This window comes from Lepisma saccharinum, chromosome 20, assembly GCF_977018435.1.
Source record: "Lepisma saccharinum chromosome 20, izLepSacc3.1, whole genome shotgun sequence".
NCBI classification, from domain to species: Eukaryota; Metazoa; Arthropoda; class Insecta; order Zygentoma; family Lepismatidae; genus Lepisma; species Lepisma saccharinum.
This window is the reverse complement of record NC_139248.1, coordinates 27,462,861-27,481,050: the sequence shown is the minus strand read 5'-3', so window position 1 is coordinate 27,481,050 and position 18,190 is coordinate 27,462,861. Positions and strand designations below refer to the sequence as shown.

At 39.6% G+C, this 18,190-nt stretch overlaps 1 protein-coding gene across 8 annotated transcripts in view; it reads right to left on the bottom strand.

Annotated features, from left to right (window-relative positions):
- by (focal adhesion protein tensin) overlaps positions 1-18,190 on the bottom strand; it is an 826,913-nt gene that overhangs the window by 418,608 nt on the left and 390,115 nt on the right. For all 8 annotated transcript variants that reach the window (XM_083142275.1, XM_083142279.1, XM_083142284.1 and 5 more), the window contains exon 3: positions 16,554-16,591. In XM_083142275.1, the coding sequence (XP_082998401.1) occupies positions 16,554-16,591 (38 nt within the window). The remainder of the gene's footprint in view (positions 1-16,553; positions 16,592-18,190) is intronic.

Here is an 18,190-nt window from a genome sequence, read left to right as displayed (position 1 = left end):
TGAGGCAGTGGAGATGGGTGGTCGCTTAATTTTAGCCCTCAAAGGGGGGATGATTGCCCATTACACTTCCGTTATGTTAATTAGCATGGGGAAGACCGCACTGTTCATCCCCCTAAATTCACCTATGCCCTCATGTTACATTTTCCGACGATGTCACTGTATAAAGTTGCTCTGGAGTCCACCCAGCCCCTACAAAAGATTACCTGAGCATGGTGCTTGCCACATCACTTTCTCAATGGCCGAAGTCGTGAATATGTGGGACCCTTGCTTGTGCTACTTTCGAAATCTTGCCCATGCCTAGGTTTCTCAAGACCAATTCTCTCTTCGTGGAAATGCAATGAAGGTTATCGTACGTGGAATAAAACCACGTGAAGAAGCTGTAAGACTTGGCAACGCTGATTTTGTAACATGACACCGTCCCGCGTGACGTGTTGGTCCTACTCACCTATCTCAATAAAAGCTGAGAGGAGCATCAGCACCTTGTGGACAAGACAAGCGGCCTTGCTTGCTCAGCGTCTCAGTCAAGGCCGACGGCTGAAACCTGATGCCTCGACCAATCAATCGGCGTTTGGAGTAATTGGGCCCACCTTTTTTCTCATCGCACGAGGCTGTCGCAAGAATCTAATAGGAAATCGCGCTTAATTTATGCAAAACGATTTAACTTTTCGTGTTATTATCCTCAAAATTCTCGTTTTCATTAATCAAGCTGCATTCAGCATTAAAATGTAATTAATAATTAATGCTTATTCTTAGTACAAATTAATGAAATATGAACTAGGGATGTTAAAGTTCCAGAAACCCGTAAATTCTAATTGGTTCTATTAGGTTCCGTAACAGGACCGAACTTGGACCGTATTAAATTGATCCGGAAAATAAGTTCCGGGACCGAATTGAAAGATAAAAATGAAAAACTCAATACGCTGACCAAGGCAGAAATTTATTTTATTATAAAACAAACTAAACGTAACGTTTCAACCTTATAGCAAGGTTTTCTTCAGACTCTGCACCAAGTACAAATGTAACAAGGTACAAAACAGGACGATATATATACACAAAAATACTCCCCTCCAGACTATTAGAAAGTAGTTCTGGAACATTCTAGCAGGTGGCTTTCCCTTGTCAACTGTACTTTCACCTGAAAGAGAATGTGGTTCAGCGCTCTCGTGTAAAATAAATACTTCTCCTATATGAAGAAATTAGAATGTAGAAATGGTCATGAATGTCGTAGCAGAGCAAGCTGTCCTTTCTCCCACAATTGACGCATGCGCAGCATGCACCTCGTGCGTTTAGGAGACGCCTCTGGCTGGAACTAATCCATGTATAACACCCCCCGTGGCTCTTTTGGGGGGATATAATTTTAGAAAACCTGCACGTCATACGCTTATAAACATTGTACATCTTATTTTTTTAAGTCTAAAACACATGAAAGTTGTATTTTTGCTGAATTATTTTATTTTTTACGCGCAAAATATGTTGAAATTCTGGAAAAAGGCCAGAATTCGCATTTTGTGTCAAGTTCGCGTTATTTCGCGATTTTGAATCAATTAATGTGTTTAGAACATGTCACCTTTGCAACAATTGATATTTTTGGATGTTGTCGGGTTAGCGAAAAATCAAAGTCTCTGGTAGGACGTCAAAACGAAAAACTTTTCTTATTGCAGCACCAAGATATCTGTAATTCCGGAAAACATCTCGTGACATCAACATTCTATACCAGCGCCACAGTCACTCGTTGCTACCTTCATTTGGTGCAAAGGTACATAAACCTTAAACTTAAAACTCAGCTAGCTTATCTACAGGGTAGGGTTCTTTGTAGACAACGAAACCAGACAGGATGCCTTCCAATGGAGACGTTTAAACGAATATATTATTTAAACACAGGATACATGGAGTAAGAATTTTACATGATAAGCAACATTCTTCTATAATTTTCTCGTTACAGTCAATTTTCATCTCAATATTCTTTTTATTATTTATTTTCTTTATTTGGATATTCTTCTATATGTACTTCCTTAGTAGTGGGCAGATCTGGATCAGGACTTCCTTCTCAATGGGCGGTCTGGACTTCCCTCTTAATGGACGTTCTGGGTCGGGACTTCCTTCTTGATGGACGGCCTGGATCGGAACTTCCTTCTCAATGGGCGGTCTGGATCTAGACTTCCTTCTTAATATGGAGGATATGGACTTCCTTCTCAATGGACGTTCTGGATCGGGACTTCCTTCTTATCTTCTTTGTAAACTTCCCTCTGGATTTCAATTTAGGTTTTGACTATTTAACGAATGCCTTTATCCTTTTCCAACTTTTTCCTCCAAGCTTTGGGAATAATACTAATATCCTCCCTTGGGGCTTCGATCGGAACGCGCCACCACTAACTAGGTACAACAGAGTGTATACTTGGTGCCGCCGATTGACATGCGCATCCAAGTAGGTGCTACAGTTAAACTGCGCAACCAAAAAGTGCTGTGGGGCGTCGACCAGAACGCGCTCGCCACTGATGTAAACAAAATTTCCTCTATAGGAACGGTAAATCAATCATACAGATGCAATATCTGTTCAAAGACACAGACTTGTATCACTGCTTTGACTTCCTTAATTTTCATATTAACTTACATGTGATCATTGATTTGATTTATAAGATATATATATTAATTTACTTCTTTCATATTTATTTTTTGTCTTCTTATAATATATTCTATTGTTTTTCATCTTTTCGATTTGCTTTGTTCTTATTTATAAAGTTATTCACATATATTATGCCAATTCTTAACCTTGCACGCCTGGTGCTGCCATCTCTATTCGTCTTTGGCAAACTATTCACATTACTTGGTCCTACTGGGTACGTAACACAATATTCCCCCCGTTGGCCATAAAAAAAATTCTCGTAATATATATATATATATATATATATATGAAGATACAATTTTTTTCAAATTATATATGTACAAGTCTATTATTTCTTCTTGACGCTTTCTTTCTTCTCTTCTGTACAATTATATCTTCTAATGTTATCTACATTCTCTCTCCTTTCTACGTCTGTTTTTATGTGCTTTAGAAGAACTGTATTTCTAAAAGTACTTATCACTTCATATGGGCCTTCATATATGAAAAATAGCTTTTTGATAGCTTTCTCTGATTACACTGCTTTTCACTTTCACTGTGAAATTATATCTCCTGGCATGCAGCATTTTTCCTCATCTCTCGATTTATCTCTTCTTTCTATTTTCGTTCCTAGATATCTTATCACCACGTTCCGGAAATATTCGTGACATCTTAAGTTATTTCTAGATACAAAATATAATTCTTCAATAGTTCATCTCCTGCAAGTCTGCTCGTCTGTTCTCTCCAAGATAGTCTTTACCTGATGATGTCTTGCCAAAATAGTAATTTTCGTTTCACCCTTCTTCTTTCAGCAATCTCTCTACAGATTATCAGTTAGCTCAGATTTTTCCGTTTCAAAGAACTCTCTCTCTTCTCTAAGTTGACCATCTACGTGTTTCCATCAGCTACAATAATTCTTCACATAAGCCTGAATTTCATATCAGCATGTATCTAGATATATTTATTTCCTGGGGTTACAACCCATTCTCGGCATACAACCGATTCTTCTTTAACTTCTGGGATTACAACCAGTTTCATTTGCACTCTTCTAAATACACGATGACTTTTAATCGTCTAAGCTTACAAAGAATATATTTTACTGACACTATTCGATCTTCTTTCATATTGTCTTCTCCTTTTCCTGAGAATTTTCTTCGTAATTAACTTCCTTCTGTGCCTAACTGTTCTATCTTCTTCGTTCTTCTGTTCGTACAATTGAAAAGTTGATTTCCACTTTCCATATTACTTTCTTTGGCTTCTCCTTTTACAGGTTTGATCTTTCACTATAGGTCTCATTGTTCAATGGAGTGGTGACATAAATTAGCACTCATTATTCTTTCTTAAGATATCACTTGCAGAATAGATTTTCCTTAAACGATGGGTATTATATATCCTTTTACATGAACTAACATTAAAGAACTAAAATTTTCTTCTTCCAAATAGATCATTAATATTTGCCCAAACTAATAATTCCACGAATTTTTCTTGTGGTGAACTGGAACTTTTTCAGAGAACTTTATTAATTTTAGAAACATACGCTTGCCAGTCTGTAAATCATAACATCTCCTTCCTTTGCACTAGTCAGTCTTATTTGTTTCTTCCAATTCTTTCAAATACTCGCTGCTTGTCACTATCTTGTTTTTTTTCTCTTCCTCTTTTTCTTCTCTTTCTTCTATTTTCTTTTCTATTCTTCTCAAGATCCTTCTTCCTCCTCTTCCAACTTTCTTCCAGTAAAGAAATTACTTTCATTTCTCTCTTCTTCCAATCTGGTTTCTGCCAAGACTTCTTCTTATGTTCTACATCTTCATCAAATGCATGCTCTCCTTGTCTTTTCCGTCTCGTCTTCTTCTTCCTTCTCTTTGGCGAAGTAGCATCAAAATCCATTTGATCTATGTCGACCCTTCTTTGCACATTCTTAATTTTCTTGAGGTTCCTTTCTATTTTGAATTTCTTTCTCTTCTTCTTCTTCCATGTCTTTACGTGAATATATCTAAATTTCATTTTACTTTTCTTTCTTCTTTGTTTACATCTTCTGCTAGTCTTATGCTTCTTTTCTTCCTCCGTCAGAGACTCGTCACTGGAACTTTCTTCTTTCATCTTCATTTCGACATGGATTTCTTCATTACTGTATTGGAAACTAAATTTTTCATCCCTTTCTATTCTTCTTTCTTCTTCTTCTATTTTCTTATCTTCCTCTTCTTTGACCTTTTTAAGTTCCTGAGTTATTTCTTCTCTTAACTTTATATCTTCTTCTTCTATCTTACTATCATGCTCGTCATTGGAACTTTCCTCCTTCATCTTCCAACTTCTATCATCTATAAGGACCTTCGCTTCTTCTATCTTGTCTTCGTTTTCTTCTATTCTGGAAACATCTACTTCTGTCTTGCTTTCATTTTCTTCTGTTCTTGAAACAGCTACTTCTATCTGAGAATCGCTTTCCCCAATTTTCCTTTCCGGACATTCATTTCTTTGTTCATTTTCTTCTCTAATCTCTGAAACCTCATCTTCGCTTCTTCTATTCATATCTAAACTCGTACTCTCGATCGACAGCATTGTTCCTTCTATTATTTGCTTCCTTTTGTCCAACAATCCCAACATCCTTCTGTGGTGCTCTTCTAACTTTCTATTCCTTTCGTCAAGCATCTTCATCATCCCTCTATACAACTTCTGGCACGTTTCCATCACGGTCATTTCTTCTATTTTCTCTTGTTTTTCCTTCACTGTAGTTTCTCCGTTATCATTTCCATCTTTATCCTTTTCCTCCATTTTCAATTATTCTTTCTCTCTTCGCTGTCTGGTTCCTAATTCTCTAGCCCCTAAAGTTGGTCGCCATTTATTTATGCTACCTTCATTTGGTGCAAAGGTACATAAACCTTAAACTTAAAACTCAGCTAGCTTATCTACAGGGTAGGGTTCTTTGTAGACAACGAAACCAGACAGGATGCCTTCCAATGGAGACGTTTAAACGAATATATTATTTAAACACAGGATACATGGAGTAAGAATTTTACATGATAAGCAACATTCTTCTATAATTTTCTCGTTACAGTCAATTTTCATCTCAATATTCTTTTTATTATTTATTTTCTTTATTTGGATATTCTTCTATATGTACTTCCTTAGTAGTGGGCAGATCTGGATCAGGACTTCCTTCTCAATGGGCGGTCTGGACTTCCCTCTTAATGGACGTTCTGGGTCGGGACTTCCTTCTTGATGGACGGCCTGGATCGGAACTTCCTTCTCAATGGGCGGTCTGGATCTAGACTTCCTTCTTAATATGGAGGATATGGACTTCCTTCTCAATGGACGTTCTGGATCGGGACTTCCTTCTTATCTTCTTTGTAAACTTCCCTCTGGATTTCAATTTAGGTTTTGACTATTTAACGAATGCCTTTATCCTTTTCCAACTTTTTCCTCCAAGCTTTGGGAATAATACTAATATCCTCCCTTGGGGCTTCGATCGGAACGCGCCACCACTAACTAGGTACAACAGAGTGTATACTTGGTGCCGCCGATTGACATGCGCATCCAAGTAGGTGCTACAGTTAAACTGCGCAACCAAAAAGTGCTGTGGGGCGTCGACCAGAACGCGCTCGCCACTGATGTAAACAAAATTTCCTCTATAGGAACGGTAAATCAATCATACAGATGCAATATCTGTTCAAAGACACAGACTTGTATCACTGCTTTGACTTCCTTAATTTTCATATTAACTTACATGTGATCATTGATTTGATTTATAAGATATATATATTAATTTACTTCTTTCATATTTATTTTTTGTCTTCTTATAATATATTCTATTGTTTTTCATCTTTTCGATTTGCTTTGTTCTTATTTATAAAGTTATTCACATATATTATGCCAATTCTTAACCTTGCACGCCTGGTGCTGCCATCTCTATTCGTCTTTGGCAAACTATTCACATTACTTGGTCCTACTGGGTACGTAACATCGTGCATACTTAGTTTCGATCCTACGAGCCCTCAAAATATTCTATTCTATACGTAACGATGTGAACATTACTCTTTGGAGAGAGCATGTACTTGCGGTAACGGGGTGTGAGGTAAGAGGATATGGATTCGAATCCTAGTCTGTTTAATCGATTATATCTCAATCTCGAAATTATCATCAAGACGCGATATCAAATACGAAAGATTTGTCCAATGTTAAATATTCAGACCTAAAACATTACATTTTAGATTTGAGGAGCGTGTGCACTTTTCAGACTATCCTGGAAACGTTTGAATTGCACTTGGTAGGATACTACAGCTTGAATTAGTTCAAATAACATCTTATGAAGTTTTGGTCACATTTGTGTGGAAAACCCTGTATGTGCTCGAAACTTGGACAACACGTACGGAACAGCCAGCTGAATCATATTTTATCCTCGTCTTCACGTAGCCAAAAGTGGCAGAAAAGCTAAGTAAAATAAATCCAACCAAACAACAATCAATGTTAATTCTATAGCACTAGAAATACCAGAGATATTTATATTGGCGCTAGATGGCACGCTTTGTTATGAAAGCGAATTAAGCTCCCTAGTACCTTAAAGCGGCCTTAATATTGTAAACAGAAGACTTGAAATTGTAACAGTGAAACAGCATGTCTTACTCACCTTCGGCTATTAGCCACACAAATTACTATCTTCTTGTTTTAAGCGTACCAAACAAGTAACCCACACAGAAACAATCAGAGAGCAAGGGTTAAAAGAAATTACGCGAACCCTCTCAAAACGTGTTCACGCACTAGCTTAAAAAAAGGCAGCTAGCGTCGACACGGGCGACATCGGACGACCGAACGCTGAAGTACGGTCAAGGCAGCGCGAGATGACCCAGGTGACTTAATGGGAGAAAGAGGCCACCTGGAATCGATTTCCCGGCCAACCGAACTGCGGACACTTTATCTTCTTCCTCTCTTCCTATCCTGGGAAGAAGGGGAAGCGTGAAATTGCCACAGGAACTCGGGAACAACTTTGGATTCAATCGGTGTTAGGTGGGAACCCACAAGAGTGGCTATAAAGTTTGAAGTTTACGGCAGTTTCTGCTCCTACGTTCTTCCTTACGGATGAACAGATAAATTGGAAGTGCGGTTTCGTTGTAAAGATTGCTTTTTGGCTCAGTTTTTTTATGGACAAAACATTTCTACTTTTTACGATGAAAAAAAATACTAAAAGAATATTTCGATCCAGGAATCGTACTGGAAATCCATATCACAATTTTGCATTACTCTCTTACTTCAGCCGACCTCCGTGGTGGAGTGGTTAGCACAGAGCGCTTCTACGCCAAAGGCTTCGAGTTCGAATCTTGGGTGTTCTTTGTGGATGTTAAATATCCTAACTCAATCTCTTATTTTATCGATTCTTTGCCTCTATAGGCTATCGCGACAACGAGAATGAATGATAATTAGGTGAAGAGACATTCAGAGAGAAACACCCAGGCCAGAATTTGTTTTTCGGATCCCACTTTAAACTGTAGGTCGAGTCCCGATTAGCCTTACTGTGCATAAAGTGGACTTGAAACACCAACTCAATCAATTTCGTCGTCGTCACGATTAGCCAAAGTTGCATGAAAGCGGCGCTAAATAACAAATCAAATCAATCCAGTCCGGAATGGTCTATCTGGGAACAAAGTGGACACACACACACACACATGCATACACGTGTGTACGCGTGCGTAGCGTGTGTGTTCCTCACGCTATGTATTTCGAGACTTGCAAGTTAGCCTTATACGAAGCCCCAGTATCCAGGTTTGAAACCTGGCCAGACATAGATCACTGTCTCTGTTGGTTCACACATTCCTTCAACTCAGCGCAGATTTTCATTGTTGTGATTATCCAAGAAGGTGGAAAAGCGACGCAAAGTAACCACGATGGAGAGGCCTTGCCCGATGCCAGTGTTAACGTCATCGCTTTGTGGCCAAGGGGTCCTGGGTTCGATACCCGGTGGAGCCACATAGTGGTTTAGCTTACAAGTTTATATAAAACAAAAAACTCAAGCCGGCCTCGTGGCGAAATCCCAGGTTCGAATCCCAGTCTGGGTATTTTTTGTGAGTATCCCTGGATGAATTTCATCATATCATCATCACTCATCCTCATCGTCGCGATTAGTCAAAAGTGGCACAAAAGCGACGATAAATAAGAAAAAAGTCATATCAAATCAAAATAAAAACTCAACGAAGATTCAGAGACTCCAGATTTATCTCTCGAGAACAAACCGGGGTGGGGGAGGGGGGCAAGCTGCCAAAACTGGTGGGGAAAGGGTAGTTTATTTCCCTTTCTAGACAACGTTTAGTATAGTGCAGGGGCAAAAGTGGCAAAAAGGTAGGGGGGAGGCAGTTGACTTCCCTCGCCCTCCCTAATCGACCTGTTCAGACACGAGACATATTTTCCCAATCACGATTGATTGATTGATTTAGTTTATTTTACATCGCGTTTTGTGCCTCTTGGCTAATTTGCGAAGATGAGGATGAGTGATGAAATGACGAAATTGATGAATGGACATTCACAAACAACCAAGCCCGAGCGGGATTTGAACCCGGGACCCTTGGCGTCGCAGCGCGATGTGCTAACCACTTTTTTCCCCCCACACTTCATTCACTCATATCATTTCATTCATATTTCAATTTCAGGACTTTTCAGGACAGACAATCACAAACATCCATGTCCGAACCCGGGACCCTTGGCGTCGCAGCGCGATGTGCTAACCACTCGGCCACAGGGTCCGGCTTTCCAAATCACGAGATGGAACTTTTGGAGCCTACCACGAACTGCTTCACAGTAAACAATTGCAGTATATATCTCCCTGGCATCGTCGTATTTCACTTGGGAACATTTCCTTTAAACCATAAATTGAGATAAATCTCAGCCTTGCAAACGTTTCCCTGACCTTGTCGTGAGTTTTGGCAAAGGGCGTGGCTGAACGTGTGCAAACCGGAGCGCCCCATGCCACAACCGGCGCCGCATCAATCCGTCAACAATGGGTGGGGTCTGCATTCAATCGACAAATGACTCCGTGCGTTAACTTTCTCACGAGAACGATTCTTCAAGCCCTTGCTGCGTTTAGTTTTCCTTTTCTGCTCCTATCAATGCAATTTGGCTTATACTTCTGCATCAACGTTGGGGGGCCCAATCATATTTCAGACCCGCCGCCAGCGATGATGAAGAAATGTACCGATTTTTGTGATCTTTAAGTCATCATCTTGACGTTTTCTCGCCCGGATGTAATGTATGGATCTGTGTAGTCCTATGGGAACCGCTCAGACCGAAGAGTCACAACGCTATGATCTCATTCACGATTCCTCCAAGTGAGTGATTTATCCACAGTTTCCAGGAAGAACATGTTTAGGGCCTGATAGGGTGATGAAGATGATGACGAAACACAGCCTGTGTTTAGGACTTGACAGGTTTAAAAATTATGGAGTCGGTATGAAGAGACATGGTCTCGCACCGTGACCACGGGACGCGTGCTGGTTTGAGTCTCCTGGGAGAAGCGTAACAACTTTTCTCCTGAGATTTCGGTCAGTGTATGAGACCGGTGGCCTCCCACCATCATGAGGAAATTGGGGAGCTACGAATGAGTAGCGTAAGCCGTTCACGGAAACCTACAACAACGCCTGGGGGTTCGTCGTGCTGACCACACGTCGTCCCGTAACTGGTTCGATGATCATGAAGCAGGTGTGGAAGCGTACCTCGGGAATCTCTGTATTACGCGAACGAAAACAAGCCTCTGCGCAATTAGTCACATGAGAGAGGGCTCGACCAATAAAAGCGTACGAAGGGAAATGCGGCTGCAGCATCACGTACTGCTTTGCTCCACACACTCGCTTTCTCCCCTTCCTTACCATTATGTGCGCCCCTTCTCCACAGATTCCCCACACAGAGTATAGACAGGCGGAAAAACAACGTAAACTATCCCGAGTACACATTTAAAATTGGGGTATAAGGAGTGACCTTTTCGAAAGACAGCCAAATGTCAATTTCTCCTCCACGTATCACGTCCTGGGCTGAATTTTGCAGGCTAGCGAGACTCTGGTGTTTGGACTCTCATCCAGTATAATCCTCTGTGCGGCTCGTGTTATGACGTCTCTTCATCCATCTCATCCAAGCCATTACCAGTGTTGCCACAATGTGAGGGCAAAATCTCCCTTTAAAAAGGACAAAATTTCCCTTTTTCCACTCAATTTTCCCTTCACGAAAAATCGCATAATAATAATAATTAATAGTATTAGTACATAATCTGTACTAATATTGAGTTTGGTGTCTTAACATTTCTATGGAATTTTGGTACTTTTCATCCCATTTCGATTAAAACTTGGTTCGAATTTCCCTTCATGTGTCAACACTGGTCATCACTATTCATCCTCATCTTCAAAAGATTACACAAAAGTGGCAGAAAAGCGAAGTAAAATAAATCAATCATCCACAAATTCGGAATTTTATCGTACAAAAAGATAGATTAGTTTTTGTACGATAAATTTCAAATCTTTTCTTTCATCTTGGCATTGATTGAATAACATAACTGGCTCACCTGTCCTCTGACACGACCAATGTTGCCAGTAAATCTCATAATCTCGAAAAAAAACTTTTTTATGAATGTGCCATAATTAACCCCTTAAAATGCATAGAATGTGTACAAATTTATCGTTCTTTTATCAAGTCGATACACATCGATAGTTTGTGCAAAAACGTTTTACACCTTAGTAACTTTTGATTTAAAAATATCCACATGGACAAAGTCAATACCCAATGTAAGTCTCATGTCTCTATGTTTGTACAGAAGTTAGGTGCGTTCGAAATATTGGTTCCGTAACTTCTCGGACGCCCTGTATATCTGGAAATGTCGTTGGTGAAACAGGTCAAAGATACAACCTAGGAATAAGCTAGACAAGTGAAATTTGATCCCCTTAGTGAAGATGCGTCTAGACGTGGCAGACGAAGCTTCCCTTTAAGTGTCCCCTCTTAGGACAGGCCAATAAAGGCGTTCGTGTCGCTTGGATCAACAATGCGAGTTTACCTTTCCCCCAAGGTTTTTCCCGACTCATCTCCCTTCCAAGGTAATTCTTCTGCCGGCTGTTCAAACAAGCCAAGATCTACTCAAAATGAAGGCGATATTCTCTCCCATTCTCTACAAAGTGAGTCAAGTAAATATGTTGCCTCGAGCTCCAAGGTGCGTGCATAACGGGTGAGTCAATAACCGATAGTGCATGGTCATTGGTACAGTACGACGAGGAATGACGTCACGTGAATGCATGAGATTTTCACGGTTGCATGCAAAAAGTACATACCGTATTTCTTCAAACCCAAGGCGCACTTTTTTTCCCAGACCCCATGGCGGAGTTGTTTAGCATATCGCGCTACGACGCCAGGGGTCCCGGGTTCGAATCCCTGCCTGGGCATGGATGTTTGTTAGTGTCCATTCATCACTCATGCCCGTCTTCGCAAATTAGCCAAAGGTGGCAGAAAAGCGAAGTAAAATACACCAAATCAATTAATTAACTTGTCCCCTTTTAATAACAAAATAATAATAATACTAATTATTATTATTGTTGATTGTTGATGTTGATTTGTTGTTTTAAGTCCACTTTATGCACAGTAAGGCTAATCGGGACTGGACCTACAGTTTTTTTTTGTTTTTTTTTATTTATTTATTTTTATTTAAAAGTGTTTTTAAACTGCCGAGAACAGCTTTCCAGCCTTAATACAGCAGTATTGCATGTTTCATGGTTACAAGGTTACAAGGTTACATATTTCAAGGTATCCAAAACCAAAGTATTGGACTACAGAGCATTTGAAAATATTTAGCAAAACATAACCTAAAACTACTAGAATTTTAAAAACGCATAAACAAAAGTACAATTGTTATATTTCATCTATAGAACTATAAAAGAGTTCTGAAATAGTTATCCTTATATATGTCATTGAAATGGTTTTAACAACGTTATCAGTATCTATTTCACAGTATTCGAATTATAGCTGTTTATGAGATACAGAACATAATTGTTATTTTTGTAGTTCTTATCCAGACATAATAATTCGCTATTTCCTCTCAAATTATAATATTTCACCCTAAGGCATATCATTCGAAGGAGTTTTGGTACGATATATTTTCCCTCCAAGATTCCTTCCATATAAGATAAAATTCGTTTTTCAGCTCTGACATCAAGTCTGCCGATTTCTAGGTGATTCAGTAGGTTATCATACTCATAATAGTATTTGAATAGCTTGAATTTGTAATATATGAATGTGATAAATCTGTTTTGTATTTTTTCTATTGATTGTTTCATCTTAGCACTACATGCGTAATACCAAATCGGAATGTTGTATTCCACTATAGGTCTGACAAAAGTTGTAAACATTAAAATTAGAAATTGTAAGTTGTTTGAACAACTCCATTTTTTTATAATATAGGTACATTGCTTTCTTGCTTTATTTATGATGTGATTAATATAGTCTTCAAATTTTAAGCGTCTGTCCAAAATAATGCCCAGATCTTTCATGGATTTCACATGTTTGATGATATTATTACTGATAAAATAATTAAAAATTTTGAAGTTTTCTTTCCTAGAGAATGATTTTAATGAATTTATGGTCAATTGGTTTGCATTAACCCAATCATAAACTGAGTTAATATCATCCTGAAGTTTCTCATGAGAAATATTATCATCGATTTGTAAATATAATTTAATGTCGTCGGCGTATGCAAGATATTTTGCATGTTTTATGACATATTCAATATCATTCAAAAATATATTGAAAAGTAAGGGCCATCCGAACCACTTGTGCCTCCACCGGGTATCGAACCCGGGACACCTTGATTACAAGGCAACAACGCTACCACTGCTCCATCGGGGAGGCCCTATTATTTTTATTATATGCGAGGCACTTAGTTCGGACCCTTTTCGAAATATCGTTCTATAGAGCGATCACAAACCAAAGAACCTTCGACCAAAAGCATCGCTCACCTTCACCTCCGACGGTTCAACTCGGGCCATAAGGAAGCCTCCTGCTCCACTCTGCCCCTCCCCTCCACGCGGGAGTAAGATGCACATGACACGCGGTTCTGCGCAGGTTCTTTAGCGTGTGGATCCACTAAAGATACGCGCCTGATCGTAGGCAATGAAAGACAATTGTTACGTTCGTGTTTCTTCTTCTTCTTCTACATCCAATTTAAAGCTTTAAAAAAAAATGGCAGAAGGGAAGCGAAACAAGTTTTGCAGCATACCCTTTGGGGAAAAGAACGAGAAACAAATGGAAACCGCATGCAGGCCTCCTTTGTCGGCTTTTCAACTCCGGAAACAGAAGGGAAGCGCAAGCACAACATGTATTCTCGCAGAATTAAAATTCAAATCTTGCTCGTCCTTGTAATTTCCGCTTGCAACCGCGAGAGGCGCTGCGGTGCAAATTAATCGTTACTGGAATTTAATGGGCGACCCCAGAGAGCCGGGTGCATACTCATGAAGAAAAGACATGTGTGTGTGTGTGGGGGGGGGGGGACTTGCATTAAGAGTATGCTAATTGCGCCACAAGGACTTAATCTTAGAATGGAAGAAATATTTTGCAATTGCAGGGGTGTCCATAAAAATACCTGGCTATTGGCGTCAAGTAAAAACAGAGAAAAGGCATTCCGCAGGTGCACTGTAAGAGGCATGGTGCAAAGCTGCACCAAACGTAGTCCTAGCTAGGCATACTCAGACTTGGTGTAACTGAACACTCCTTTTGGTGTCAATGTGGAATTTGGCACCATTTTTGGTATCCCGTTGCACCATTTACTGTCAAACAAAATCTACTAATTATACCAGATGGGGTGACTAGTGGGTCAGGTACATCAGTAACAACGCAGGGGCTCCGAGATGGCGTAGTGGTACATCGTCCATAAACCAAAAGGTCCCGGATTCATGCCCGGTGGAGGCAAATACTGGTTCGCATCGCACTTTAAACTGTAGGTCGAGTCCCGCTTAGCCCATCCGTGCATAAACTGGATTCAAACTTTTTAAAATCTATTTCTGTTGGTCACTTTTCACACACACACACACACACACACACACACACACACACACACACACACACACACATACACACACACACACAAATTTACTCTGAATTTGAATTTTTATAAGAGCAAGCTTCAAAGTGTCCAACCAGAAGATTCTCAAGGTGCCTCAAATCTAGATGTTGGAACAATTTTTTTATAGAAAACTGGTATTTAGCCAGCCACCAATACTCTCTTCAATTATATACATGATTTGAAACAGTGATATAGAAAGAATCTTGATCAGAAAAATTGATCACAGATGTCGTCAGTTTGCGAGTACATCACATCTAATTATAAAATTATATTCAAATAACAAATTGACCATTTTCTTTCCTGCTGTATCTCTCATAATTAAGATTTATCTCCACAAGAGAATGAATGCTGTATAATTCACAAATGAACTTGTGCAGTTTCCCATACCCCTGTCACGCGTAATACGAAAAAAATCAGGTTAAAATAAATATCTCGGAGCCACTTTGTTCTACTGGTACATCTACATCATATTTTGTGAAACAGTACATTTTGAAAGTGTGCATCCTCATGCACTGAAATTTCGAACGATTCTACAAACATTTATATCGGTATCAATTTTTAAACCAAAAGACCGATAATTGCTATGTCTCGGCGCCATACGTATCAGCTGCAAGATTCTTAAGTTAGAAATGACAAATTGCAGTGTGGATGTTATGAATTTAGCATGCAACTAAGTCTAGCTTTCTTGTCTTAGGCGATTCTACGAAACTCCTTTTACATTTGGAAACAGAGCGGCCAAATAGTATAACTACAGCTACTATAGAAGTAACTGTTACTTCTAAAATTTCTCAGTTACTAGTTACTTCGAAATACTGATTAGTAGTAATATTATGTTTGTACTGCTGCATATTATGTAATTATACGAGGGTTGGGGCATAAGTCTTGGTAACTATTTGCTTTCGCGAGAATGCGGGATGAGCACGAAAATATGAAATATGCAAATGGGGGGGGGGCAGTGTATAGTAGTGTGAAATGTATGAACAATGCAGACCATGTTTTCCAGGTGTAGCATAGGGAAGCGAGCAAAAAATCCTTTAAGTTAGCATCGTGCCACATGTGTTTACACGTGACAAAGCATTACAGGAACAAAAGAGGTGCATACTACGGTAGGACACTATTCCCCACAGTTTTCACCAGCTCCCTGTGGCTTTCTCTGGCATTTCTCTCCTGAAGAGCGGCTATTTTGAACACTGTTCACGCCGTGGCACGGCCCTTGGCTTAACAATAAATTAACACTGCTCTCTGTTCAATAGCCGTTCGTCACACTGCCATCTAGTGACGTATCCACGTACTACGGGTGTCATGTTCTTCGGGACATACGATCACATTGTGGTACCACCGTTTAACTGCGAGACTTATGCTTCAGGCCTCGTATTTTGCGTCGTTGCATTTCTCTGAAGCCAGAGTTTGTGGAATAAAATGCCTGTATTGGAGATAGATGCTTGGTATGTCTAATGCAGTAAAAGAACTCACTTAGGACGTTATCTCCTTGTCGCTTAAGAAGTGAATTTGCAAAGAGAATCTCTTTCCCAAACCCGAAAATTTATCATGCATTTTAAACGCAGGGGCACGTTGCAAACATCCTCTGGAAACGTGTTTACTCCGCTCCTCATGAATCTCCAATAAGGCCTGCAGAGCTTTCGGCCCTCGCTCTGTTAGCTGAAGCGCCCCCCCCCCCCCTTCTCATCCCCACACCCTTGCATCTTCTCGTGAATATCAAATGGGGGAGATAGAATTGGGGAAAGGTCACACTTCGCTAGCGGAGTAAATGACGAGGTTCTCTCCCCCCCCCCTCCAGCGAAGAGAGAGAAAATTACCAAAACAGATCAAGAGGACACTTTTGGAAACTACAGGATAAATGTTAACTTGCACGCAGTGTTGCCAACTTACTTTGGACTCGCAGGCCTTGTGGCAGACGTACTTGCAGACTGAAATGGAGAAAAAAAGAGACACAATTAATAAAAAAAATACACATTGCGATATATTTGAATATTACAACAATAAAAGAGGACCTCCACGATGGCTTAGTGGTAACGTAACTGTAATCAAGGAGTCCCAGGTTCCAAACCCGGTGGAGGTTCGGATCCCACTTTAAAGTTTAAGCTGTAGGTCCAGTCTCGATAATTCAAACAATAAAAATAAAGTCCACTTGGGGTGCAGGGGATGATCTTTTCTCAAGACACCCACACGTCAACCTCGCTTCCAGGTTTACACCTTGGACTACATCTTGCAGACTAACGAGGCTTTTTCGTATCATCATTCATCCTTATCGTTGCTATGAGCCAAAATTGGCAGAAAATCGTCGTAATCTAATTCAATCAGCCAATCAATGAAATAATTCAATTCATTCAACCAACCAAATTCCACGTGAAGAATATCCGGATTTCAAAATATCCAATATCCGAGAACTTTTGATGCTGATTACAAAAATGTCACCTTTTTGGAGATTGATCAAGGGGTTCAGAAGTTACGCGCTATTTAAAATCTCCGTATATGCCACATACAGCTCCACTTCGAATGTCATGCACGTATCTTCCCTCAGATTGTCCCAGAACCTTCAAGTTTGTTTTCCTTTGTTCAGAATAGTGTAAGCACCTCTGTGGTGTAAGCTTTCATTTAAATAAGGTTTCAAATGAGTGTTTCAATAATCATGTATTTTTATGTATAGATTTATGCACTGCGCGAATCAAGCTTTTTGCTTTGGGTGGGATGCCCATTCAATGGCGTATTTCTCATTTCATTTTGGAAGACAACTTTTTTTCTTGGTATGCAAATTTGAATATATGTTACTATTAAGTAAAGTAAACAATTGCCGTGCGATTCTAACTAAGTACCTTAGAACATTGGTTCCAAAACTAGGTCATTAAATCTTATGATAATATTTGCAAGTAATTTAGAAACACTATATTCACATTCTAAGAAAACCCATACACAAAAAGAGCTATCGAAGTAGCAAACACAGAAAATTTGACCAAATTTCTATTCCTAAGTTCAAACCTAACGTTTTAAGGTTAACGTGTTCACAAGTTTCTTGTGAATACTTCAATAGGTGCAAAATATGAGCACTATGCCATGGAAACTTAAGTGGAGAACAGCCTGCTGCTGTCTAGCCACGGTGAGGTTGTCCAGTTGCAGAATGGTGTCCTTCTTTAATCCCAAAGTACAGTGCCTTGAATAACGTAGTGTGGAAAACGACCCAAGAAACTGGTTCCCCGAGACGATGACAAGTAGATGGCAGTGCGATCGATCCAGGTGCTAATTTTGTTGTGAAAGTAATGCGGCTCAGTTAGTTTTTGGAATGTATTGTGTAGATTTGTTTCTCTAGAAAGGCGGTAAGTGAATTGATGGAAACAGTTATATTTGTGGAGTGATTTGCAGTCACGAAATGGCATTAATTTACACAGAAAAGTAACATAAATACGTTTTATGTGCAACGCAACACGAGCATCAACATATCGCATGTGAGGCTGGGCGTCAAACGTTGGATTGTGTACACAAGTTTATTTTTGTATACTAATAAAATTGAA